Source organism: Bacidia gigantensis, assembly GCF_019456465.1.
Source record: "Bacidia gigantensis strain McMullin 20006 chromosome Unknown contig_245, whole genome shotgun sequence".
Classification (NCBI taxonomy): domain Eukaryota; kingdom Fungi; phylum Ascomycota; class Lecanoromycetes; order Lecanorales; family Ramalinaceae; genus Bacidia; species Bacidia gigantensis.
This window is the reverse complement of record NW_025408601.1, coordinates 1,284,347-1,310,885: the sequence shown is the minus strand read 5'-3', so window position 1 is coordinate 1,310,885 and position 26,539 is coordinate 1,284,347. Positions and strand designations below refer to the sequence as shown.

Below are 26,539 nucleotides of genomic sequence, written 5' to 3'. Positions count from 1 at the left end.
TTATGAAAGAAGAGATCCTGACTCCCCAAGTTGAATTATACATCTCCATCTCCCTATACATAATGCCCCATGTGACTCGGAAGAACTTTCGCCTGAGAGATGACCATGGGCTGACTTAGGCGCGGTTCCATTTCTCGCTCATCGGATGGTTCTCCCGAAAATGCCTCTCGAAAGAGGGAATTACATTGAACCAGCCGAGTCTTTCTGCCCGTCGATGCACACAATGTAGGACAAGTCGAAAGTACTTCTGATTCCAAGTGATGAATTAGTCCTCCAATGCTGTTTGCGTGCTCTTCAAGGAATGGGGGCCCTACCCCATGATCTTCACCCTCAAACTCACCACTGTCAATATTCCAGCGGTCGCTCACCACGTTGAAATATGCGTGCTAGGATCCCAACTTAAAGGAGTCCTTCCCAGAATGAGGATCCACTTACCACCATCTCATGTAGAAGTGTCTGAAACATCTTCAATCCTGGATTACCGTTACTGTCATCCAACACAGTGCTCGTCATCAGTCTGATATCGCATGGATCATGGACATTGTATCTAGTGTAACCCAATATTGTTGGTCGGGACGCATGCCTCTCTACCCACTGCACTGACACTTTACCGAAGAGTTTTCCGCGGAAAAATGTTGCATCAAAATCTCGGAATGTCTTGATTGCTAGGTCTGGGGTCAGTGATATTTCACTTCTGGAATGGAAAAGTCCATGAAGGCGAGTGATGGCCCGAGATTCTAGTCCTGGCTCTGGATGACGCTTTTCACTGTTATGACGAACAGCTTTTCTTGCTGCGTCGGGCATTGAATCCACGCTGCCCCGGTCCCTTCCTGCATAAGAGGAAGGTGACCAGGTATCATCGATCTTGTGCTGTGATATATCGTAGTCGGCTCCCCGGTCTTGAAGCGGAACTCGAAGAGCCTCTCGAGCTAGAGATCTTCGCCCTGATGGATCCATGGAGCTCAACGCGGATTGCTAAATGTCACCGTATGTTCTAGCTTCTGTGTTGAATTTATCTCAGTCTCACGAGATGACGATGAGGTACAGCACAAGAAAGTTTTAGAGCATAGAAACAGATTTTCAGTCATACTAGGTACAGATTCTAGAGTTGTACAGTCGAAGATGCCAATCATGGCGATTGGAGATCTCTCTTTAGATCTCTGCCAAGTGCACACGCAGGCCATACAAGGCGAGGTTGTACGAAACGCCATCCCCCGTGAGTCAAATCGATGGGACGTATAGTCGCCGCTCACCATCTGAAGGCGTCTCGACCCAAGACTTGATGGATTTAAGAATTTAATCTGCGACTTGAGCACTCGGAGTTGGAATTGTCAAGGGTTCCATTAGTAGTACTTAGATTTTAATAGAATGCTCAATTCAACTAGCGAATAACAGTCCTTTGCTTTACCAGAAAGTGAGATAATACTATCAAGAAGAAAGAAAAGCATGAGGTCTTGCTCTTGGGCAATGTCCTGTGAAATAAATTGAAGCATTGATGTAGAGTGGTAATGTCCGACATCACACCATCTTAGCTGCTCATCCTTTATACTACTCTGTGGACAATACATTACTAAATCAGCATCCAATGACCGAAAAATTTGCTTCTAGATCGGACCCAAAGGACTTTCGGCTTCTTGGCTTTGGCCTTCCTAGATTTCCTCGCGACGCTGAATTACTTTGGACTCGGCTTTGCTGACTTCGACCTGAGCTAGATCTTCATTCTCAATCAATCGTACCTCGTAGCTCTCCAACGGTCCGCTATTCTTTGCGTCCGTCACCATTTTTCCACTTCCAAGGAAACAACTGCTCAGGTTACGCTCAATCATTCGTTGGACGGCCATCTGCAGCGAGCGCGCACCAAGTTGGGGGACGTAGCTTTGTTTAGCTATCGAAGATGCAATTTTCCCATCATCAACATAGGAGACGACGAGGTGTCGAAAAACCTGGTGCTTTTCCACGTCAATGTCTTTCCTTGCATCGATTTTGGCTTGTTTCATGAATTTATAAGCTACAGCAGCCATTTCCAGATCGTCAAAAGGTACATATGGAATGATTCGCGAGAGTCTGCCTGCTAAAGGGCCCCCAATATTTTCCACCACCTCTAATTGTAACCGCTCTTGAAGTTGATGAAAAGGGGCTTTAGCTTTTCGCTGCTCGGTAGTATTTCTCATATGGCTGTCCCAGAAGTCAGAGATGGTTTGTGTTCCAATGTTTCCTGCGAGAATCCATATCGTTTTCGAGCAATCAATTTTTCTTTTGTCACGACGGTCTTCATAGAAGCCTGATTCGAAAGGCAAGAGAAAAGCGTTCCGTACGTCTTCCGTTGTTTTGTCAAATTCGTCAAGAAAAACGACGATTGGCTTGTTACTATGAGAAGCTAGATAATTGTTCAGCGGAGATCCCTCTTCATAGCCTTGGTAAGGGGCACTCGGGCCGAACATATCGGTTGTCCTGCGCATAGTGGTGCAATCAACGATCTGAATTGGCAGCGAGAGCAGGCATCCCATCTGTTTTGCCAGCTCAGTCTTGCCGTGACCACTCAATCCTGTAAAGAACATGGTCAGAGGTGTTTGTCGTTTGAAGAGATAATGGTCAAGGATCGAATCTAGAACTTCCTTTATCGCTCCTTGTTGTCCAATGATATGAAACAGAACCTCGAAAAGGGACGTGATATTACCGCTCTTGGCGACTTGCAACATTCTTTCGGTAGGCTGCGCCATATTTGCAGCTTTGTACAGACCATATCGTTGACTGAAAATGAGACTCCTTGCCAGAGCCTTTCGGATCTCCGGGACGCACCATCCGTCCGAAGGAATAAGCGTCATGGGCATCGGTTCAGCATCTTTCCGGGGCGCTTTTACGGGTTCTTCCCACATGTCAGAAGGAATATTCTTTGGATCGGCACCCATGGCTAGCAAGGCCATCACAGCGTTCGTTGTGTCGCTAAATTCGTACTCTGAGATGAGCACCGCGTAGGCGATGAGTGGTACACTGTGGGGCTGCATCCTACCGTTCGGTGAAGCTCCTGCTGCGCACAGGGCTCTGATAATTCTCGGGCAATTGCGTTCTACTGCAAACGCTAGAAGTGGTAACACGACTGTCTTAGCCCCAGTCTGATATTTCAGGGATCTGTTAAGCTCTGGGACCCTGTGTCTTGCGTTGATTTTCTGCAGATATCGCTCTATTGAATCAGGTTCCAGTCCGCTCTGTATAGCCCAGGCAAGGTCCTCCGCATGAAAGTCATGATAGTCAACGAAGTGATCTATCCGAGCGGTATTTGGTATTGGCGTACAACAAGCATGCTAGACAACTTAAGCATCAGCGTCATCGACTTGTGCCTCATGTGTTGAATTTGTGCTTACTTGACATTTTGGCCCAGCTTGAGGCAGCAGGATGGGCAGAATACTCCTACTCATCATTCATTAGCTGTATGAGAGAATGCTGAGATTCAACTGACTTTGGAGCCATGAAGTTGATTGTTGCTTCTGGCTTCAAGTCGAGAAAGCGTCCCTCGGCTTCTACTTCTTGCTTCGAGCACTCTGAAGGTGGTTGTGAACTTGTGATCGACGCTGTTTGATGCGGCTCCAAGCTCTTTATCTTATGCTTTTTCGATCGTGCCATGTTAGCAATCCTAATTTGCAAGGGTTCTTTTGACCCTAAATGATGAAGCAAACAAACGGTTAGATGCAGCTGCCTTATCCGTACTCTCACGTCTCAAATCCAGGATCTCAAAAATTTACAGAGCTTTATTAGTCGGCAATATTTGTCTGCAGTCAATGAGACGCCTCAGATTAGCATACTCGTAATCAAGGGGCCTCATATACTTTTAGATGTGAATAAAGCTTGAATCTCTTGTTCGCTCGCATGAGTATTAGGACCAAGCAATCATTCACTGTGATAGCTACAGAGCTCTTTAAACTCGTCGTCGAATATACTATAGATGGTGAACGAGATGCATCGCCAAATCATGAACCCTAATACCATAGAAATTACTGCATAGAACAGCCAAGAATAACATTTCATCGTGTGTGACCTTGAAATAGTTTTGAAGGAAACAATGTTAGCTTGATTAAGCCCCTCTTCCAAAGCAAAGAGGATTTGGGAGGAAAATTGGGGTTTCGATTCTGTTGTTGCCGACGTTTGTGTGTCGTGTTAGGATGGCAAAAACGACCGCTATTGCTGGCGTGTCTGCTAGGAGACTTCGTTTCGAGAATCATTTGTAGAAGGTTTCCAGCAGGAGACGGTACATACCCGTCGCCTATGAATAGGGTCATGATTGCTCTGAGATGGTAGGAAGCGCTTACGTCCCCCTGAAGCTTCCTCGATTGTAAGACAGACTGTATATTCATGCATAAGTCGAAGTCAGCAACAACATAAATGGATTGTGCGGTCAAATCTCAATGACGAGAGCTAAGATAGTAAAGTCTGATCCAGACTTTTAACAAGACTTTTGTTGGCTTTGGTAGTGCAGCAGGACCGATCTCATCACTTGACGCCCCAATGCCTATACAGCGCCATGCTTGAAAGTTTGACTTTTGGTAAGTTGATCGTGCCATCATTATACAAAGAATGGGAATGAATAAAACAAATCAATGAACTTGGCCTCCTCCACAAGAATCAGAGACCATTTGCTCCGTTTGTATGATTATTTGATTCTTTTCGTCGACTTCGGACTGCATCCGCAAGTTGTTCAAGTACTTCTACCGTTGTATCCCAGTCAATACAGGCGTCTGTGATGCTCACGCCTTTCTTGAGTGCGGCTGGTCCTTCTGGAGGAACCTTCTGACTGCCTTCATCAATGTTAGATTCGATCATCACACCAATAATGGCGGTCTCTCCTTGTCGAAGTTGATCCCCAATGACTTTCGCGACCTTTGGTTGATTACGATGGTCTTTGTTTGAATTACCTGATGGCTTTTAGTATGGATCCTTTTCTTGAAAGAAGGAGGAACAGTTCATACCATGAGAGCAGTCGATCATCATGATCTCCTTCTGGTTCTTCTTTTTCAGCGCTTCCCGAGCCGCCTTCACACTGTCAGGATCGAAATTGGTGCCTTTTGTTCCGCCCCTCAGGATCACAAAGCCATGCTCATTGCCACTGGTTCTTGTAATGGCGGCTAGACCTTGTTTAGTCACACCCATGAAATGGTGTGGCGATGAAGCTGAGCCGACAGCATCGATAGCAACTGTCAAAGAGCCATCTGTTCCATTTTTAAAGCCTATTGGGAAGGATAATCCGCTAGCCAACTCTCGATGAAGCTGACTTTCAGTCGTCCTCGCGCCGATAGCTCCCATAGAGATTAGATCTGCCAGGAATTGGGGAGATATTGTATCTAGCATCTCACTCGCGATCGGCAGACCCATCCTTGTTAGGTCACAGTACAATTGGCGTGATACGCGCAATCCCTGATTAATCTGGAATGTTTCATTGATAAGCGGATCGTTGATCAAGCCTTTCCACCCTACTGTCGTCCGGGGCTTCTCTAGGTATGCTCTCATAATAATGCAAAGATCATTTTCGAGTTTGCGCGAAAGCTCAAGAAGACGTTGGGCGTATTCTAATGCAGCTGCAGGATCATGAATTGAGCAAGGGCCAACGACGACCAAGAGGCGATCATCTTTCTGCGTTATTATTTCAATCGCTTCCTGTCGACCACGTGCAACGGCTTTGAACGTCTCCTGGGAGGGTGGTATTTCTGCTTGGAGCAGCTGTGGTGGAATGAGGGGATCCTGACCGAGCACTAACATACTATCAGCCTACGCACAGGGGGCTCAGTCGATGTGAATATACCCCTTGTGTCCTGTATGAGCGCCATGTCAATCTGGCTCTCCGCTATCGGCATGTTGAAAAAAGGATTGTAAGTTGGGGGGAAAGTAGCAATCTCTTATGGCGTAAAGCGAAGAACGAGCAAGACAGATCAGGTCGATGATTGGATGTTTCCAATTATGCGCACTGGCTTTGCGTTCACATCTATTCGTAAAAGCAGGTTCTATACGCTCAGGCGGTGGCTTTTTGTGTCACAGCCAAAGGGCGCACCTCAGAACGGGAGTCATGCATAAGTCTTGGCATGCTCTAAGTCCGAGTGGCTCCGACTTTCAATACAACCATTTAAATTACCACATAAAATACAGGACCGGTGTCAGCCGTTGGATGTTCTCTTGGTAAACACGGTAGCCCAAAAGGATTAGCGCCATCGAGAGCAATCGGAAGGTAATGAGACCCCCATCTCGCTTTCCGTGTGCCTGCCTACACTCCTCATCCAAGCCATGAAAAGTAGTGACTATACTAGCGCATTGCAGCTACCTGTGTAATATGTGGACCCACCATTTCTACTAAAACTTCCGCTCATATCAACTTCCTCTCTCCCCATCCTTTCCTATCCCGCAGTGTTTCTCGACCACGGCAAAATCGCCATCTCTCCCGAAACGCAACACGGATCATAATGTTCAACTTGAATGGCAAACGTACACGCGACGAGCAAGACGATGAGACAGCATCTGCTCATGAGCAAAAGGTTGGTTGACGGTCTTAAGCCGTTAGACCTTACGTTAATTTTGCCTCACATATAGAGGATACATACTCTCCCTCTACCATTTCGGACCTCTCCAACCATAAAACACTGTCGCCCATTCTCCCAATTGAAACGCAATGCTCCAAACCCATTATTTACACAAACCATCACACCTACCGACTCAGAGGATGAGATATCGCCTCAAGCCGCCCCCGTTCCTTGCCTCGAACCAATGCGACCTCAGCAGTCGAGTATCAAGATTGAACACCATGCAACCTATATGATAGATGAAGAAATGGATCTAGGTAGCCCGAAACACAAACAAAGCTATCAACAGCTGGACATGGACACAATGATGCTCTCACCAAATCCATCTCCATGTTCGATGTTACCTTCACAGATTTCGAGATTAGGCACTTCAGAATCAGGCAGTGGAGGGAGATTACCCACCCCCATTTATGGCCATTTTCGCCAAAGCACAGATGCCAGAGTGAATGACAGTCCTCAACAAGCACCATCTCAATCATCGCCGGATGAAGAGTATGAAAAGCATATGCGCAACCGCAGGCTTCCAACTCCGATTAGCGAAGATGAGGCAATGGACACATTCGACGACTCTAGCGATATGACGATTGCACCTTCAACCGAGGAAGGCCAAACGTCACTCCGAAATGAACAACGGCCAACCTGGGCGCCCGCGAAGAAAGGCAAGCCGATGTTTTCCATGGGCTTTCGAGCAGGCTGCGAAATGTGTAAAAATCGAGTACCTGGGCATTACAACCACATCTTTCGATGACGATGAATTACGACTGGTAGAACACATTATACCCACCAAGCATCTACATTACGTCTGCATACGTGCATAGCGGAAACCAGCATCAATTGTCTTGCTAGCGTCTATGGCATTGTATATACTATTCTATCGTAATATACTTCTACTCTCATACTGAATGTTCAACAAATAGCCCCTCCAGTCTCGCTCTTCATGAGTCTGCATATTGGTCAATGAGCTACCGATACCTCCTAGAGCTGCCAAAGCTATATTACCGCACATTGAGGGCCAAAATCGCTCATTGCGCTCTGTGCATTTTGCACCCGAGAGATTTGACTTGAGGATTCCATCAACCTCTCAGCCATCATGTTTCATGATGCCCAAGATCAAAGATCATCCCCCAAGACTTCTAAAATTACTTCCATTCGACACCGTTCTGAGACATCTTCCACACCATTCCGTCCCACTGCCGGAGCTACCGGACCACCACAAACAACAAGCTCAGTGCCAGGTTGGACCAACCAGAGGCCATGAATGCAGCATCCGAAGGCGGACCCTAGTAGGTGATCGGACATATCCCAAGACAGCCCAAACTCAAGACTTATGCAGCCATGTTGATCACACAAGGAGATGGCGGTTTCAAGTGAGCCACAAGCAAGCCTCTACAGGCGCGCTTATACGCGCGCACTTGAATCACTCTGATATGCGACCCCACAATTTGATCGATCACGCAGGTTTTGCCCCTTCCAAGCTTCCAAGAGGCCTTCTAGAACGCCTCAACCTTCCCTTCCCCTTCCCATCCCCGATCCCCAGGCTGCAATTGCCACTTCGCCACTGGAGGGATACACCTATGGTACTGGATCCGGCATGGAAATGATGCCACGGTTCGTTTTGGATTTGTAGGCTATGAGGTATAAGGTGCACATGTTTCACCTTTAACTTTCTCGCTATTTTCGTCCCATGGTGATGTCGCACTGGGCTATTTCCCATCAACAGCTCCCGGTGACAAGGCCTTCAGCCTGATCTGGATGCCTGGCGGTCTGAAGCAACTAGTGTGTGAAGCACGGTGGCTTTGCTTATAGTTCCGACCTACGGAATCCTCAGGTCGATTCTTATGAGGTCAACTCATTTGAGGGATCAAAGAAGTGCTAGCGACGCAGGCTGCAGTGGGTCTTCAGTAAGGATTAGGATTGGGCCAACAGCGGTCTGGTGACCTTTGGTCAGCCTGCAGCTTACTACGGCCTTTATGGTTCATCGTGCGGGAGAGAGTGGGAGCTAGAAGATACGAAGAAAGATGATTTACGGTTCCGCAATCACCGCTAATCAATGTTCAGGATTCCTAGCGTTTGAATATTTTACAGCGTCTTGTATGGAAACCAGCAAGCACAAAGTTGCATAAAAAAGATTCTAGGCAATTCTGCGGTTCCGAGTTCGGAGACTAGGTAGCCTAATTGATTGACCGGGAAGTATAGTAGTATCTCTTTTCTCCACTTTCAACCTTGAAGAAGCTTTGATAGAAGACATTTGCTCTATGGTCAAGCCAGGTGTGTGGTATGAAAGATGAAGCCGCAATGAAGCAATCAGTGTTCTAGCTGGAGATAGTCAATTGGGTACGTCCTGACCATGGGATCATTGTCTCTGTACTTCGACTTGCTGGTGTGCTAAATGGAATGCCTTATGAGTATATTGTGAAATTATCATCAAAATATTCAATTATACGTATCTCACAAGTCGCACCCCAAATTGAGGTCGTGGCATAAGCCGAAGCGTTGCAACTGCCGTTTCTCATGACTGTTGTGATCAGAATGTCCACCATCATGATTCCTCAAGGATTCATTATTTTCGGCGTCCGATGTGTTCTTGTGTTTTTCTTCATGAAGTAAAAAGACTAGTTCTAGATCTGAACGTGTGAAACCTTTTTGTATTTATTGATGCTCTCTTCCCCCTGTTTGACGACGGGAACTACGTCCCGGGTCTGATGTGGTTCTTTAATTTACTCAGCGATCAAGTACGCCAAAATATTTGGATCGAATCATCAATCTGAATGCAAATGCGACTGTGAATTGAACCTTGACCTCCCCAATTTGCAGCACTGAAGTCAATTCTTGCAGTTGCTTGCACACATACCTGCATTTGGGTTACTATTTTGAGGCGCGTGAAAGATTGATTGATTGACTACATCCTTCATGAGTGTTTATTGCACTGGCGTAGCATTATGCGGCTCTATTCCAACAAGACGCCAGCCCAGCGGTAGCTTGATGTTCTCTATCAGCCTTTCAGGGTCGAGGCGTGAGCGGCACGAAGGGTTGCTGGGATATTTCATAGAGCCATAGAAATGAAGGCCTCTTGTTGCCGAGAGCACAACACGTCCGTGCATCCAAAAAAAGTCGTGACGGACCCCTTGGCGAATGCATTGTTCCAATTCGAAGACAAACAAAGATCGCATTACGGCAGCGTCTTAGGCATGAAAAGATTCAGACTAGCCTTGCCATAGTCTCTACAGACTGTGACCTCTGGCCAGACCCCAAGCGCTGACCACCATCATGCTGGATGATATGTCGATGTATGGCGCTTATGCAATGTAAATTGGGGGCTGTTCATTGTGGGTGTCCGGCGTGGACATCGGGCAAGCAGGTAGACTTGGACGAAGTTAGGGGGTTCTGAAGAAGGACGAGCCCGAGGGAGTGCCCGTAAACAACCCATGGTAATGGAAGGTGTCAATGGTAAGGGCTTCAAGTGACTTTGGAAGACGCAGGTACTGCCATCTGGGAGAGAGCTGCCTGTTCTTCATTATTCTTCAGCCTTGTGTCTTGTGACCTATTTCCGGGACTGCACGTATGATTGTGTAGCGAAGTTGGCACCGGAAGGGGCCAAAAGGCCATTCCGCTTCTGGACCTTTGGGCTAATTAGGGGCAGCACATGCAGCCGGTGATTTGCCAAGAGCACCCGCCGCAAAGCCACGTGAGGGCTACCCGCTTCCTGAATCCTGTCTCCCTGCGAGCTCTGCCTTGCCTTGCCTGAAGAAATCTACAAATAATGAGCTTCAGCTCGTCCCCCCTCACCGCTCTCTCTGCCTCGCAACCTTTCCAGCTCCATTTCACTTCATCAGCAGACATTCCTTTCTTTCATTCATCCCTCATACACTCGCGATCATCGTTGCGGGCTTGCTGAGTAGTACTACCCGGCGCATCTCATTCAGGTCGACAACATGCTCGAACTAATCCTCCTCATCCTTCGCGGAATCCAAGCCCTTTTGGCCATCATAGTCCTCGGCTTGACTGCCTCAGTGGCCGACCAAGCCGGGAATCTCGACCGCAACTCCTTCCTCCTCTTCGTCTCCATCTTCACCCTACTCGCCTTGGCCTATCTTGCTCTGACCCCGAAGTTTGCCGCCAGCGTCGCCCATCCCTGGGCCATCTTCGGCGTCGACTTGCTCGTCACCATCTTTTGGTTCTCGGGCTTCATTGCTGAGGCCGTCCTTCGACGCGACCTGGGCGCCGGCTATTGGGGATGGTACTACTATTCGAATGGATGTTGGGGAAATACGTGTGATACGACCGCTGCTGCGGCGGGGATTGGAGGCATCGAATGGTGAGTACCATCACAACCATGGTATGCAGGACAGAGAGACAACGTATGCTCACAGTGCCTGCGATTCTAGGGTCCTCTTCATTGTAACGACAGCGTTCGCTGCAATCACTGCTTTCAAGGGTAGCAACAGAAGTACTGCGCCCACCACGACCCAGCAACCTATGGCGGGAGTTTGATTGACGCGGACAAGATCAGTAAGTTGAAGCTATGTCACGGTTCTGCGGGCGACGACATTATGCGACTATGCGAGATAATGTATTTTTCATGCTATCTTTACAGTGTGGCTTCTAATCTTTGCGGCCACCTGGTTATGATGCTGCATAGGATTAGACGATAATGCTGCTTTTCAAATATCTTGATGGCATTATTCCCCAAATATCTGTTTCCTTCCTATCGTGAGCGTCATCGCGCGGTAGTGCTTGCAATCCAAATTCGTTGTCTACTGCACGAAATCCGTATATGGTCATTGCAAGCTCCCATACGTCGTGTAAGGGGTTCGACGAAAACCAGAGTCCTGTTCTCTGACCCTAAGCCACGATCAAATCTTGACATCGTGAAGATTAGCCGCCGATGATAGTTTGTTTGGGTCGTATCTGTATCTTGATGATCGAATTGTTCTACACGGAACGGCTAGGCATCCACATTCAACTTCCATTTTTGAAAATATCATGGTACACTCTCATTGCTCCCATCAAAGGGCTCATCCGTAGCGTCTACAATTGCGTTTTGGTCTTCACCGCCAACCTCGTCATCAACTCTGTCAATGTCTAGTAATTCCGTTGACTCTTGAGGTGGAAGGATAGCTTTACCGCCTTTGAACATGTTCACCTTCGCCTGCGTCATCTCATATACATATTGTCCTAAGTGCTCAGTGCTGACCATCTCTGTCGCACCCATTTCATCGTTCAGAAGTCTTTCCGTGGGATACATTTCTCCGGTTGTCAGCGTTAAAGAACCGGGTCGCTGAAAAGGTAAAGCAAAGGCTTGTGTGAATTCAGTCGATGACGCAAACACGCTCCGCCTACCAAGAATGTATAGGCCAAGACGAGCCCGAGAAAGAGCAACTGTCAAGCGGCGCAGATCGCGGAGATATCCTGGTCGTTCTGTACGAACAAGCGAGAGGATGATATAGTCATTCTGTTCGCCCTGGTATTTATCTACGGTTGTGACAGCGCGGGGCATGCCAAAGAGCCTGTTGCCGGCACATCGGTGGTTGAGCACATCGCGGATGAGTACCCGTTGACCAGCATAAGTGGTAAGTATTGAGATCTTGCTCGCTGGGTACCCGAGAAGCCGCATGTATTGATAGATTGCAACGCCATACTCTGCTTCGCCCAGGTTTTGAATATAATGAGGAGAAGGATGGCTCTCGCCTTTGCCCTTGTAATCTGGAACGTCGATGAATTGGTACTCATACCTGAAACCTGCGTTTGCGCGAAGGTATACTGGCTCTTTAAGTACGTGCTGAAGATTTTTGAGCTGGGGATAACGCCACCTGTAGAGCTCCGCAATGCTTGGCCTTGCTCGACCTTGGGCATCTAGGCTGATAAGAGGAACACCTAGCCGGACCATGCGGAGAAACAGACTTTGGTCCAAATTTGAGAATTGCTGGAAGGCTAGATGTTGGATGACTGGTGAATTTTGCAAATGGTCTCCGCACAAGACGACCCTTTGCAAAGGAGAATCTCCAGTAGTAACGTCTTGCAAAGCCAGCGGGATGAAATTCTCAATCTCCGTTACCTGGGCAGCTTCTTCCATGACAATGTTGTCATAATGGAAGCCTAGAGTTGCAATTTCCTGCCGACGCATAGCCGCATGTGTAGCGGTCATGGCAATGATGCGTGCCTCTCTGACAAGCAAGTAATTGCTTTTGTCTTTGTAATTTCGAAGCAATTCGAAAGGCCTGATGTCGTCGAGTTCAGCAAATATCCTGTTTACATGCTGCTCGCAACCGCGCGCGATGTCGACTACAGCATCTTTGGGAGCGTTGGGAGGAAATAGAGGCTGAGGCGCGGTCTGAAAGTAGTAATGAAAAGGGAAACATGATATAGCCTCCTCCGTTGAAGTAGCCGAGCCTATGAGATCCCAAAATCTGTGCCAAGCAGGATCAACATAAACAGACTTGAAATATCCGGCAGTCTCACAAGAAGCCCCATGGGCTCCCGGTGCACCGAAATTCGCTGCGAGTCGATCGACTTCCGCAAGATAGGAGGCTCGGTTTTCAAGGAACGATTCCACCCTCCCTGTCTTGCTGTAGTCGGCCTCTGTTTCAAGGTCGCCTTCTCCCTGACCAAGTCGAAGAAGATGGCGTTGGTCGATGTCGAGTTTTGTGATTTTTTGGAAGAGCTGATTCAATGCCTGGTTGCTATGAGCGATTAGAAGTGTGCGCTGTGATGGAAAGTTGTGGTATAGGTTGCTGATAGTTTGAGTCGCCACGTCTGTTTTACCGGTTCCTGGAGGCCCTGCAATAATGGTCAAGCCTGGTTGTGTGCCTGAGATCACAGCCTCAACTTGAGCAGGAGTGAAACGAATCTGATTGATCTTGGGCGCATCCTCCGGATAAGGGCCTTTCACAGGTCCTGGGGAACTTGAGACCTTTAGAGCTTTCGAGGGTCGTGGCAGCTCAACATCAAGAGCTGCTGTGTCTCGTCGACGTTTTCTTGACAGCTTAGGAGCTTGAGGATTCTCGGAACTGTTGTCAAGGATATAAGGAGGTCCGAACCCGGGCTCACTCTCTGCCAGCGTCTCAATATCCTGGATGTGGGTCAGTTTACAATACATCAATACAGTCTCACGAACGGCAATACCTTCTCAGGAAAACTTTCTACGAGATGCTTCCAGTTGAGGAGAGTATCTCGGAGGTCCACCCGATTGAGCTTGTTCGTCAAATTGGTGTGCGTTGCTGAAGTCGGATCGCCAAAACCAAGGAAGACTTCTTGCAACCATGATGGTAACGGGGATTCAGATACGACTAGCCGTTGGACAGTTTCGAGGACCTTCTTGAAATTGTTTTCTCTTCGATTCCGTTTTACGAGGAGGTTGATCTGCTCGTAGGTGTCACCGCCCCCTTTTTCCTTCCTCTCAACATCCGCATAGAAGGATGCGGTGTCTAAATCCACTATCAATCTTCTAATACGTGGTCTCGGACCATGGCCGTTCACTTGATCTCGCAAATGCTCCTTTACAAGTCTACCGTTTTCGTCGAGGACTTGGCGGACTTCTGCTACCCGAACCACTGACAATGGCGTTTCTCGCGATGCCGCAAAAGCGTGCCCGTTTGTCAAGCTCTTGTCACCGTCTTTAGGACATACTGCGACCAGAAAGACAGTGTCTTCCAGTCGTAAAGAATCCCACTCTTTCCGAACGTGATCGCCCAGCCTACTCACGTCAAGCGTGATCTCAGCTCGGACATAGGCAGGTTTGTTCTGTCCCACTCTCGGTGGCGCTGCCTCTAAAATGGCCGGTTTGCCCACAGGGAGCGCTGCGCGAGAGGATCCATCGAAACGTATACCCCCATCTGAGCGATTGCGGGAAGGTCGCAATCTCTTGACGGTTTCTTCTAGGAAATTTCGAATTTCGAAAAATTGCTCACACCTGTGCAGGACGAAGGAACGCCAGAGGAAATCTCCAATCGTGAGGTACTGCAGATTGATCTTAGGCATCCCAAGCGGTCTTGATCCGTTGTAGGTGTCGTTCTGCAATAAAGACTCTTCAAAAAGTGTAGCCTCGGTCGGAAGTACGCTCATATTCCTCACAGAGTCTTGAAAAGTCTTTTGCTTCTCGTGTGTCGAGACCAATATCTCAAGAACGAGCTTTCGGCTTTGCTCAACCTTGCCTTCTGGAGGATACGTAGTACGAAGCCCAAGGCTGGAACACAACTCTACAAGTTCCCGATCATTCAGCTGACTTAAATGGCCCTCTAAATCTCCGCGTTGATCAATTGATCCGTAATTGGACAAAGCTAGGAGAGATAATTTCTCTTTGTGAGATTTGAGACTCAATCTTTGCAGTTTGGCAAGCTCTTGGCAATGCAGATCACGAGATTGCTCTTTTGAGAATTGGATACCACTGTGATCGTCTACCGGAAAATGGACAAAGTGCCGCAGAAGCACGTAGAGGTCTCGAAACAGACCGTTTTCGGGCACATTGAAGAGAGGAGAGAGTCGAATCAAAGCTAGAATGTTTAAGTCTTTGAGAAGCGAATTGACATAACGCCTGGTAGGCAATTGACTCTCAAGGTCTGTCAGCAATTCCACGAATCGCTCGCAGTACTCGATGTCCCCTGGAAGAATCGTCAGCTACCTCAAATGGAAGGAAAGGCGACTGACCCCTTTGTGGCTCGTAGATATTGCCAATGAACCCCACAGTCAAAGTGTAGAGCCAAGAGCGCTCGAATCGTAGTTTTATCTTTCCTAGATCGTCGGCCGCCTCAAAACGCTTAGCAGAAGCCCGCCACGCCTTACCTAGCTGCGCATGGCTCCGAAGTTTTTGCTCGCGGGTAGCATCAGAGTCCAAATTATGCCATATAGAAATGGACACGAGGGGGGCGCATTCTTTTCGTATCAAACCATTATCGAGGGATTGAAATGCATTGATGAGACAACAAAGTAGGCTCGTTCGTATCTTCGAGGATAAAGAACAGTCAAGAGTCATAGACAGGATACGAGTGAAGAGTGATGAGAAGCGTATGGGGTCGTTAGAGAAGATCGTCCAAGTTGGTAGATGCTGTCTGCCTTTCACGTTCACGAGGAGGGCTATCAGAAGAACGTGATGGTTGATGACATCTTCGTTGTATGTAGGCCAGAGGTAGCTATGTCAAGAATCAGCATAGTCCCAAGGAGAACGGCGATCGCACACACCTCTCAAGTAGTTGAAGGCCTTCTAACACCAGCAGTGAGGAGTGCTCGAACTGCTTCTCTTCGAGAACATCCCATATTTCCTTGCGTATTAATTCTTTCCTGGCCTTTGCAACATGTTTTCCAGACGAAAGCCAATTCTTTTCTGCCAGTTTTCGCCAGTAAAGACTGCGCTGTTCGTCAATCTGAGGTTGCCCCGGGTCCTCCATGCTCTACCTTGATCGACGAGGTTTGCGCATTCATACGAGTGGATGGGCGCAATAATTTGTACATTCAGGTATGCAGTGAGTTGAAGAAAATGTGAAATGCGGCGAAGTTCAGGTCGCACGAGGCGTCTTGGAGTGTTTTTGGGAACTTTTTGCGATTTTGATATACGGTCGGACTTTAGAACTTTGTCTCTAAGTCCGGTCATGCCACTAGAAAAGGGGCAAGCGCATTATATATATATGACCGTTTGATCGTTATAGACGGTATCAGTGCACATGCTTAGCTTACATATCGCTGCTGGAAATTGCTGTTGTTGTCACCAGAAATTTTATCCTACAAATTAAATTGTCATAGCCTAGAGCCTCCCACTATCTCCAATAGTATCGTGGCCGTCAATCAGGGTCATCGAGCTCGACCGCCTCCCTCTACCACGCAATACAGCAGGTAAAACCCCAGCACTTGCAGCAACAAAGCCTACGAAATATGTCAGCCAGGGTTTTGCAAAGTTCGCAGGAGGAGATGCGTACCTAGATAGGGTTTGCTGGGCTCCAATACCCGTGAAAGGTACTCTGGATGAAATTGAACTCCCACAAACCATTTATGGTTCCGTAGTTCAATGATCTCCATCCGTTCGCCGCTCTCATCCTTGCCAATAAATGGCAGCCCCGCTTGAGATAAGCGAGTAACGTACTTTGGGTTCACTTCGTAACGATGACGATGTCGTTCATTAACCACGAGAGGGTTAAGTTCAGACTCGACTGGCTTTTCAACAATCGCCCCTTTGCCTGTGGCTTCTACATGAGCTGTACCATTTGCAATGCTCCCTTTATTGGTTTGGTTCAATTTTACGATGTCTTTTGCTTTACCTTCGTAAAGCTTTCGTAGCTGCGAGAACTCACTGTCAGGTTGAAAATACGTGGGTCGGAGACCTAGCCTCATAGTTGCACCCATTGTCGTTCTGTCGACTTCCGGCATGTAGATGACGATGGGATCTTCGACTCCCTCGTCGAACTCCGCTGAGCTGGCACTCGGAATATTCCCAACATTGCGGGCATACTCGATGACTGCGAGCTGCATTCCTAAGCAAATCCCCAAAAAGGGGATTCCGTTTTCCCTGCACATCTTGATTGCATCAATCATACCTGACGTGCCTCTTTCACCAAAGCCGCCAGGAACAATGACGCCGTTAGCGGTGTGCAATGAATGCCACGCTTTATGATACTCAGCGGGGGCATTTTCCTTGCACGATGCTTCTAAAAATTCGGATGACACTTTTTTCAGGTCCAATTTGCGTGAACAAGCCATTGCAGCGTGTTCTAGAGCCTTCTCCACGCTATGGTACGCATCCGGATGTTCTGTGTATTTACCTAGTAACGCAATCGTCACAGACTCATGAATACGATCTTGTTCCAGGGTCAACGATCTCCACGCCTTCCAATTTTTCGCTCCGCGCGAAACAAGTTTTTGGTCCATCTCAATAGAATCAAGACCCAGCAGTCCTCGAAGGTGGCCCAACATATTCTGTGAATGCAGCGACAATGGAACATGGTACAGAGAAGGAACGTCGATGACAGACAACACTTGGTCGCGATCCACGTCTCCGTAGAGGGCTACCTTGTTACTCGCATGCTCGTCCAGAGCGATAGGGCACCGGCAGGCGATAAGATCAGGGGCCAGCCCCTGCATTCGTGCGTCTTTGATTGCAGTCTGGGTCGGTTTGGTCTTCAACTCTCCTTTGACGACAAGTATTGGTGTCACATGAATCTGTAGGAAGTTTCCTCTGCCTGCTCTCCTCCTAAGTTGTCTCATCGCCTCGATGAAAGGTGCACTTTCTATGTCACCAACAGTGCCGCCGAGCTCGATCACGCAAATATCAGATGACTCATTCGTGTCGTCAACGGGGATTCGAGCGACTCTCTCGATCCATTCGACAATCGCGGTAGTGACGTGGGGTACCATTTGGACAGTCTTGCCGAGATATTCACCTTTCCTTTCACGCGAAATGACATGCTGGTAGATCTTGCCAGTGGTCAAGTTATTTTCCCGGGTCAAAGTCATATCAAGGTCCCTTTCGTAGTTTCCTAGATCCAAATCGACTTCGCCGCCGTCATCAAGGACGAAGACCTCGCCGTGCTCCATAGGCGACATTAACCCTGCGTCAAGGTTTAAGTAAGGGTCAATTTTGATCGATGATACTTTCAGCCCTATTGACTTGAGTAGAAGACCTGTTGAAGACGCAATGACACCCTTCCCGATTCCAGAGATTGTACCGCCAGACACCAGAACGTACTTCATCTTGGTCGACTGAGTGTCAGTCATGACCTTTCCGGTCCAACTCGAAGACACAGCGAATTCTGAAATTGTAGAAGACGTCCAAGGAGAAGTTGAGCAGCTATACCACCGCACTCCGCATAAGCGGAGAGGGGGAAGAGAGAAAGAGGATTTGTAGGCTCGCACGCGTTTTGGGCGTTCGAAGACACGCGCCCAACAAGCCGAGGGTCGGCCCGAAGCCTTCAATTTCTCAGCCGGAAACAGAGACATATTAAACATCATTCATTGCCTTTGTCAATTAAGACGCATAATCACCTTTGAGTCTCTAAGCCATCCACTGATACGCTCAACATGCCAGAATAGCTCTCTATCTCCGCAATGTCGCGGTCTAGCGGTGCTTCTGTTGAGACGTATACCAGCCTTTTCCAGGAGCTCTTAAAACAAGCGCAAGAGCTCAAGCCCGTCGAAGCTATTGACCCAGCCCTCAAAGCTGAAGACTTTGGCGACAATGTTGGAAAAGTGGGCGCGTTAACTAAGAATACTGGTACAAAAGGCTATGCTGCTATTGAGACTGCTGCTAGGAACTTGTTTTACGGCCTATTGGTAGGAAGTTTCTTTTCTTCCGCGGTCTTCGTGAGCAAGGTTGATATCAGTACAGTCTTCTCACTCAACAGACGGCAATGTTGCCTTTCATCAAGTCTGGAATCTCTTCGACATACTTTCCATTCTTTCCGACAAGGGTAGAGTCTCTATGCTCCAAGTCGTGGTAGACTGCTAACGGCCCTAGAATATTGCGAACCTGGATTGGTTTTCTGGCTTGTGGAAGAGCTACTGGACAGTCAAACCATTGATGGATGTCGTGTAGTCTTCGATTATCTTGATTCCAGGCGCGAGAGACTTACTTCGGTCTGTGCTAGTCATGCATACAAAAGTCTTCGTCTAACAGCACGCAGAAACATTTCAAACAAAAGAGTCTGATTATATTGCGCGCATGTAACGAACTTCTGCGACGACTTTCAAGGGCAGAAGACACCGTGTTCTGCGGTCGAGTGTTCATCTTCCTCTTTCAAAGCTTTCCATTAGGCGACAGAAGTTCAGTCAATCTCAGGGGTGAATACCATGTCGAAAACGTGACTACGTACGAGAAGGTCGAGTTTCGGGGAGAGGCAGTCGAAGGGGAGGAGATGGCGATAGATACAGGACATCCTGCGCAAGAGGCATTGGAGCTCAGAGAGGAGGCTAGTTCGAGACCTGTCGCCTCTGCGGTCAATGAAGTCGATATCCAAAATCCTTCGGGGACACAGACGGTCAAACTCGACTCAAAGAACAGCAGCTCATCGAACGAGCTGCCGGACATGGATGCATTGTACTCAATATTTTGGTCGCTGCAGGACTATTTTTCACAGCCAGCGAGATTATTTGAACCCGACAACCTTAAAGCATTCAAAAGTGGCTTACAAGCGACAATTGTCAAATTCAAGCAAGTGCAACAGGATCAGCTAGCTCGTGGAACGAGTAAGCTCCCTATCGAACGTCAGCGAAGTAGCAAACGTAAGCGTAGTGGGCAGGAGGAGGAGTTAGCGAGCGCTTTCAACCCTAAATACTTGACAAGTCGGGATCTATTCGACCTGGAGATTAGCGATCTTTCTTTTCGACGGCACGTCCTTGTACAGGCCCTGATTTTGATCGATTTTCTCCTGTCCCTCACGCCAAAAGCCAAAAAGAAGCTGGAGCATACGACTAATAAGTCGGTGCTGTATTCCCTTACTCTCAGTGATGAAGATGCAGAATGGGCTTTGGGTACGCGAAATGACATAGCGGCCTACTTGCAACAGGGACCGGAGGGCAAATTCTATTATCGCATGGTTGACACGGTTCTTTCACGAGATAAGAACTGGGTACATTGGAAGGCAGAAAACTGTCCACCAATTGCACGAGATCCAGTGTCAGCTGAGAATTTCGCGGAAGCAGAGAAAATGGCACAGAAGACTTGCGCGCCCAAGAGATTACGGCCGGCTGCAATGGGAGCACTTGATCTTGCGTTCCTAACAGAAAACAAGGGCACTGACGGCATGGAGAAGCTGAAGGATCCAACGCGATACAGCATTCCTCCAATCGATGGTTTCAAAGCTTCCATTGCAGAAGATGATTTTGACGTCGAGATGGCGAAGTCTAGCGGAGAGCAAACAGAAGCAAAAGAAAGAAGAGCGAGTAAGCTCTGGCGTACTCTACGGATCGCATCGAAAAGTAGGCTCAATGTATTTGAAAAGATCGAAGATGGCAAAAACCTCAAGCCTTTGTTCGAGCCTGAAAATGAGATGCAAGAACAGGTGGAAGGCAATGGGTCTGAAGCGAACGGCGAAACTCTTGCAAAGCTTGACGCACCTGAAGAGCAACCTAAACAATCTGATCAAAACACTACCGAGATGGAACAAGAGAACGCTATCAAATGACAGATTTGAAAGCCTAGATGTTACAGATATCTCTATCACCAGTTTGTGTTCATTGCTCTAGCAAATGTATCACAAACCAAAGCATTAGATCCACGGACACGCCAAACAGCTTTGGATAAGGACGAAATAGAACCTTGCTTGTGTGAACCCTCAGGATGCTGGCGAGTGAACGGCGACTGCTGCCATGCGCATTCCTGATCTCGAAAACGCGGAAGAATATAGCCCTTGAAGCACATTCGTTGACCTATTGGACATATGTCGGCACTTCATCGAATTCACAGGTGTACTCTGACAGGTATGCGCTAATTCAACGGGTATAATGTACCACCAAGCCCAAGGGCCAGATGATCTACGGTACAAGGTTCACTAACACTACAAGAAATCAAGCTAGATGGACATATTGCTGAAAGAAGCATTATACATTCAAGAGTTAGACAAGGGAATCAATTTGAGGTCAGAGACAAAGTAACCAGTCTAACGACTGATAGAATACGCTTCGCAGGAGTTTGAGGGTTCAGAAGTGGAGTAAGCGAGAGCTTTAAGCGGTATGGAGGTAAGATGTTGCAATGGTACGAGTTATTCTATCGAAGGAGACCTGTCAAGAGCTCTCGAGTTCTTTGCGTTCAGGATATAATTCTCACGTTTGGGCTGAAACATGCTCCTTTAGCTCTCTCGTTCCGAGAGTCACAGCCACCTCCATAGTTCATATAGACTGTTTTGAGGCTACATCACTATAGCCTCACAAACTTCGAAGGGGCACTCTAAACTGTGATTTCCTGCACGCGATCCATCATTTCCCGTCTACGTCCTCATCAGGTACGACGGGATTCTTCTTCAACTGGTCCTTTCTATGAATCTGATTTAGTATTGCATCCCTGCCTAGCTGGGATACTGCCACTTACAAGAAGCCCCTTGCTTTCTCTTCCCCGGTGTGTTCAAGTGCTGCTTGTTCTGCTTTGGCCTTTGCCTTCAAGAAGCGCTTGGCCACATACTCCTGCCTTCATCAAATTGGAGTCAGCAATGCTTCTTTAGACTCTATGACTCCGAAATCATTACTGACACATCATCCTTATATGGTGAAAAGTAGATACCGACTGCAAGGGCAAGCAATGTAGCTATCAGGATGAGAGGACTGAAGACAAAAGGATTTTGTAGAAGGGACTTTGCATCCGCCGACTTCGCCATGGCTAAATTGTTTTACAAGACGTTGAAGTGCAGATTGTTTCAACAAAAGGCGTGGGTGATGAAGAATGGAGATTTAAGTTGGAAATGAGGATTTTACTTGCGAACGATAGACAACGCCGCAACATCGCGGTAGGGCTACCATCGCTCCTTCTCGTCATGTTCCCGTCATGGCATGAGCCAAAAAGCAGGGAATTTGAGCACGCGAGTCGGGGCATATGTCACCGATAAGATAAGCTTAGTCTTGCAGCCAAGACCCTAACCCAAAACGCTCCCCTAGTTCTAGCGTCTCGGCTCACCTTCCATATCAATCTTTTTGACAAAGCCCGACAGACGATTCCAGAACAGCAAATCCCCTGTCACACAAGAAGGTCTTGCACGCACGAGCTTCTAATCCTCACCATGCCGTGCATCCTTTTCCTCCACACTCGTTATCGACTTGACCGTCCGCCATGAGCGAAGCTACCGAACGGCGACAGATCAAATGGTCGGCTCAATTTGATGTCTTGCCCGAAGCCGCAACACCGACATCATTGAAAGGTGACAGGATTATTTTACCCCAAGCCGCTCTTGAACAACTCCTCAGTGCGGCCACTGAAAATGTCGTTTATGATCCCGGACCTGCTATGTCGTCCTTCGACCCTTTCAATCCCTACAGCTTTGCGGCGGAACGACGAGCGCGGGAACAGATAGTCGAGAGACAACAGAACCTTCCACACCCTCTGACTTTTCGCCTGGTTAACCCAACAAATAGCAGGATACTCTATGCTGGAATACGAGAATTCTCAGCTGCTGAGGATACTGTCGGCTTGAGCTCGTTCGTCAGGACGGCTCTTGGTATTGAAGAGGAGGATGTTAAATCGTCCAATGAGGCTGATATTGGGCATTCTCTAGACAGCAAGGAGAAGGCTAAGCTTACGATCCACGCACAACAGCTGCCAAAAGGAACATTTGTGAAGCTAAGGCCTTTAGAGGCAGGCTATGATGTCGACGACTGGAAGGCGCTACTCGAACAGCATCTACGAAACACGTTCACAACCTTGACGAATGGTGAGGAAATTTTGATACCCGCTGGCAAGGAAGTGTTTCGGTTCTTGGTAGATGGCCTCAAGCCGAACGCGGAGGCCATATCGATCGTCGACACAGATCTTCAAGTCGATATAGAGGCTTTGAGCGAAGAGCAGGCACGCGAGACTATGCAGAAACTCGCGAAAAAATGGCAAAGAGCGCCTGGCACTAAGGAAGGTAGCTCAGCTGGGGGAAGCTGGATGATGATACGACAGAGACTGGTCAAGTACGTCCTTCGGAATACGTTGACTTTCGGATTGAAATCTTGGATGCGCAGAAAGATCTGGAGATCGAGGCTACAAGTCTAATTGACGAACAAAGTGTTGATTTATTTGTCGTTCCATATAATGCAAGGCACCGGGCTAAGCCAAGAGAAGATCATTACGTCTTCGGCGATTTGTCTTCAAGATCAACGAAACGGGTAAAGGTTCGCCATACTAATACAGAACTGGAAGACTCAGAGGCTATTTTCATCTCAGTCAGAGGGTATGCAAGGGAATCTGACGACACAGGGCAAGTGAGGCCTATACCATTTAGCCTTCGCGTATCATCTGAGAACCAAGGCGCATCAAATCAAGATGACTCGAGCGACGATGTCGAAATCCTGCAGCCGGAAGAAGAGCGCTGCTCGAATTGCCATCAAGCTGTGCCTAAGAGGACCATGTTCCTGCATCAGAATTTCTGTTTCCGCAATAATGTCCTGTGTAACCGTTGCCAGAATGTCTTTCTGAAGGCCTCTGAAGCTTGGAATCACCACTGGCACTGTCCACATGATGACGCTCATGGAAACTCGATTACATCTAAAGATAAGCACGATAAGGTATTTCACAAGCCTTGCGTTTGTGAATCATGTAATTTTGAAGCGACCAATATTCCAGCTTTAGCGCACCATCGAACAACAATCTGCCCCGGGAGATTAATTCTGTGCCAATTCTGTCACCTTCAGGTGCCTCAACAAGGCCCGGAGGATCCAAGCTTCGACTCTGCAGAAGTGCTTCTTTCCGGTCTCACTCCTCACGAGGTAACAGATGGGACACGGACTACGGAATGTCATCTCTGCTTGAAGATCGTGCGTCTAAGGGACATGGCTGCCCACCTGAAACACCACGACCATCAAAGACTATCCCGTCGAAAGCCAAAGGTCTGTCGGAATGCCAACTGCGGCCGCTCTGTAGACCATGTCAGTAAGACTGGTGAAGTCAGATACCAGACCCTCAACAACCTTGATTTGTGCAATGCCTGCTTTGGTCCACTTTATGTCTCTCAATATGATCTTGATGGCAAAGTGCTTCGACGAAGAGTCGAACGTAAATACCTCACACAATTGTTAACGGGCTGTAACCAAAGCTGGTGTCAGAATTCATTATGCAAGACCGGGAGAAAGAATAATGCCTTTGAAGGACCGTCTACTGTGACAAGCAAGGAGGCCAGCTCGTTGATCAAACCGCTGTTGGATGGCTTGAGAGACTTCAGTGTCCCAGCATACTTTTGCACTGACGAGGCCAACCAGAAGCGAAGGACACTAGCTGAGCTGCTAGCCGCAGAGAATGGGAGAACGCCTGCCAATGGTAAAGGTCAGGACACAGGCCCAGGTCAAGATGGGTACCAGCTCGAATGGTGTATAGCTGCATTAGAGGTTGAAGCTGGCGATCTTGATAGAGCAAGGAGCTGGCTGCGAGGCTTCGCCCCTCGAATAGGGGAAGGGGTCAACTAAGTAGCTCCCAATCAAATTTGCAATATGTACTTCTAAAGGCTTCACAGATGATCCGAAATGGTCTTCGAATACCTGGATTTTGTAATTATGAGCACACTATCCTCCAACCTTCGTACCAATCGTGCTCCCTTTGCTGCTGAATATCCCCATAATCCCAAACCCCACATAAAATAGACCCAAGGGATATGCTACCAGAGCCCTCATACTGTGCATCCTCCCCACCGCACAGAACATCTTACTACTGCTATATGTACACCACAAGATCGCCAGACTGCTCAAAATATACCCCACCGCGGTATCCATCGGCCACACCACCCCAACAAAACTCGTCAGCACCAACGGCAACAGACAATACCCTAATACACTCGCACTTCTCGGAAAGGTCAAAGTGGCGGACAGCCGGCCCCCGCCGCCCATCCCCTGCATGTGCTCCGCCCCACCTCCATACGGGCTCGTTGCCGTGTTGTGAGGGTCCGGGTAGCTGGTGGTGGTGGGAGAGTCGGTGCCGGGCGAAGGTGACATGAGGGAGAAGATTGTATGGAGGGAGAGGGAGCCGACGAGAGCGAGACCGTAGATGTAGCCGAAGTGGACTTTGCCAGAGAAAAGGAGGAAGGTGCCGAAGAGGAGGAAGAAGAGGATTGGGCCTGCCAGGTCGGAGTCGTCCATTATGTGTGGCGGGGTTGGAGAGAGCGGAGAGAGGACTGTGAGGGTCTGCGATGCGTGAGAGACTGATTAACGAGGTGGCTGTGGAAGAGCGACAGAGCGAGCAGGCAGTCGTTGGAGAGTGTGTTTGTGAGGAAGAAAGGCAGGAGGGAATGGGCGCGGAGACTCACCTTGCCTTTTATATGCCCGAAGTTCACCCCCAATTCTTCTAATAACGGTGGTTCCCCGTCGTAGCCCTCTGTGCCGAATGCTGCAAGCCATCCTGTCCTGAGGCCTCCTTGCTCGCCCATGCGCCCACTGACGCCTGGCGCGCCAAAGCCTTGTCCTCCGAATGTCGGGGCTCCGCCAAAGCCTCCTGAGGACGGGGGGAATGCTTGAGACGTATGCGCTTGGGAATTTGGGTAGCCATATTGTGCTTGTGAGGGTGTGGTGTGCCCGGAGACTGGTTGCGGATAGGAGGATTGGTAGAATTGGAGGTTTTGAGGATTGTAGGGTTGCGACGTTTGTGGGTAGTATTGATTTGCCATGGTCGATTAGCTTGCATTAACAGTAGGGTTTCTTTGTGGTTGTTCGAGCGTACTAATATTTACAACCGGAGCTATCACAAATTCTTTGAAGAAGCTTGCCTCCTAAGATCGTGCTAATCCCGAAAAGGGCTAGATCGCACGTACATCCGTCAACATCGTGACAGTACTCAATGTCAGCGTGGAATGTTGTGACTTCTTTGGCCTTCGTGAACTCGAAGTGATTGCTACCATACAAAGCTGGCTTCGTTTCCTGATAGATTGCTCTGCTGGAGCGCAAGAAGTTGGAATCAATGTCCGGTACTTTGCTTGTTGTGTCCACACGCAACGACTGTATAGACCTGCAAAGTTGATGGGGATCTCTAATCGTCTCTGACGATACTATCACACACTTATAAACCATAATTCTGACTTCGATTGGCAATGTGAACCAAGAGTATTTGTTGCCAGACCTTTGAATAGTATATCCTTGTTCGTGCAGCGTATCGATCCCCAGTGTAGCTTTCTCCACGCACTAGGGCTGGGCGCATCTTGAGCCTGGTATTTGATGAGTTCATGACCACCTATTGGTTTTAACCTTTTCGCGTGAGCTGAGCTGTCGAGCGTAGAGAACGTCAACGGAAAGGACGATTGGTGCTTATTCAAGGCAACTTCATTCTTGGTCTCTAAGTCCTCGATGCATTCGGAGTGAATCCCAGACTCAAAGCCAGTCTTAAAGGTAAAATG

At 48.2% G+C, this 26,539-nt stretch overlaps 8 protein-coding genes across 8 annotated transcripts; 3 read left to right on the top strand and 5 right to left on the bottom strand.

Annotated features, from left to right (window-relative positions):
* Nucleotides 1-1,649: 1,649 nt before the first annotated feature.
* Nucleotides 1,650-3,621, bottom strand: KY384_005453 (uncharacterized protein; the record flags this gene model as incomplete). The annotated part of the gene is made up of 3 exons (XM_044813953.1): nucleotides 1,650-3,302; nucleotides 3,363-3,408; nucleotides 3,458-3,621. 3 exons carry the CDS (start codon nucleotides 3,619-3,621, stop codon nucleotides 1,650-1,652), a joined length of 1,863 nt encoding a protein of 620 aa, XP_044669254.1.
* Nucleotides 3,622-4,617: 996 nt separating this feature from the next.
* On the bottom strand, nucleotides 4,618-5,843 carry ARO4_2 (3-deoxy-7-phosphoheptulonate synthase; the record flags this gene model as incomplete). The annotated part of the gene is made up of 3 exons (XM_044813952.1): nucleotides 4,618-4,907; nucleotides 4,962-5,730; nucleotides 5,751-5,843. The coding sequence occupies 3 exons, from the start codon at nucleotides 5,841-5,843 to the stop codon at nucleotides 4,618-4,620; spliced, it is 1,152 nt and encodes a 383-aa protein (XP_044669253.1).
* A 600-nt stretch (nucleotides 5,844-6,443) lies between these two features.
* Nucleotides 6,444-7,308, top strand: KY384_005451 (uncharacterized protein; the record flags this gene model as incomplete). The annotated part of the gene is made up of 2 exons (XM_044813951.1): nucleotides 6,444-6,515; nucleotides 6,571-7,308. 2 exons carry the CDS (start codon nucleotides 6,444-6,446, stop codon nucleotides 7,306-7,308), a joined length of 810 nt encoding a protein of 269 aa, XP_044669252.1.
* A 4,233-nt stretch (nucleotides 7,309-11,541) lies between these two features.
* Nucleotides 11,542-15,940, bottom strand: KY384_005450 (uncharacterized protein; the record flags this gene model as incomplete). The annotated part of the gene is made up of 4 exons (XM_044813950.1): nucleotides 11,542-13,629; nucleotides 13,683-15,157; nucleotides 15,204-15,685; nucleotides 15,735-15,940. 4 exons carry the CDS (start codon nucleotides 15,938-15,940, stop codon nucleotides 11,542-11,544), a joined length of 4,251 nt encoding a protein of 1,416 aa, XP_044669251.1.
* A 390-nt stretch (nucleotides 15,941-16,330) lies between these two features.
* Nucleotides 16,331-18,233, bottom strand: KY384_005449 (uncharacterized protein; the record flags this gene model as incomplete). Its single annotated transcript, XM_044813949.1, has 2 exons — nucleotides 16,331-16,361; nucleotides 16,534-18,233. The coding sequence occupies 2 exons, from the start codon at nucleotides 18,231-18,233 to the stop codon at nucleotides 16,331-16,333; spliced, it is 1,731 nt and encodes a 576-aa protein (XP_044669250.1).
* Nucleotides 18,234-18,587: 354 nt separating this feature from the next.
* KY384_005448 (uncharacterized protein) lies at nucleotides 18,588-20,662 on the top strand (the record flags this gene model as incomplete). Its single annotated transcript, XM_044813948.1, has 2 exons — nucleotides 18,588-18,851; nucleotides 19,163-20,662. The coding sequence occupies 2 exons, from the start codon at nucleotides 18,588-18,590 to the stop codon at nucleotides 20,660-20,662; spliced, it is 1,764 nt and encodes a 587-aa protein (XP_044669249.1).
* An 898-nt stretch (nucleotides 20,663-21,560) lies between these two features.
* Nucleotides 21,561-21,847, bottom strand: KY384_005447 (uncharacterized protein; the record flags this gene model as incomplete). The annotated part of the gene is made up of 2 exons (XM_044813947.1): nucleotides 21,561-21,660; nucleotides 21,723-21,847. The coding sequence occupies 2 exons, from the start codon at nucleotides 21,845-21,847 to the stop codon at nucleotides 21,561-21,563; spliced, it is 225 nt and encodes a 74-aa protein (XP_044669248.1).
* A 449-nt stretch (nucleotides 21,848-22,296) lies between these two features.
* On the top strand, nucleotides 22,297-24,626 carry KY384_005446 (uncharacterized protein; the record flags this gene model as incomplete). Its single annotated transcript, XM_044813946.1, has 3 exons — nucleotides 22,297-23,138; nucleotides 23,267-23,732; nucleotides 23,859-24,626. 3 exons carry the CDS (start codon nucleotides 22,297-22,299, stop codon nucleotides 24,624-24,626), a joined length of 2,076 nt encoding a protein of 691 aa, XP_044669247.1.
* Nucleotides 24,627-26,539: the final 1,913 nt, after the last annotated feature.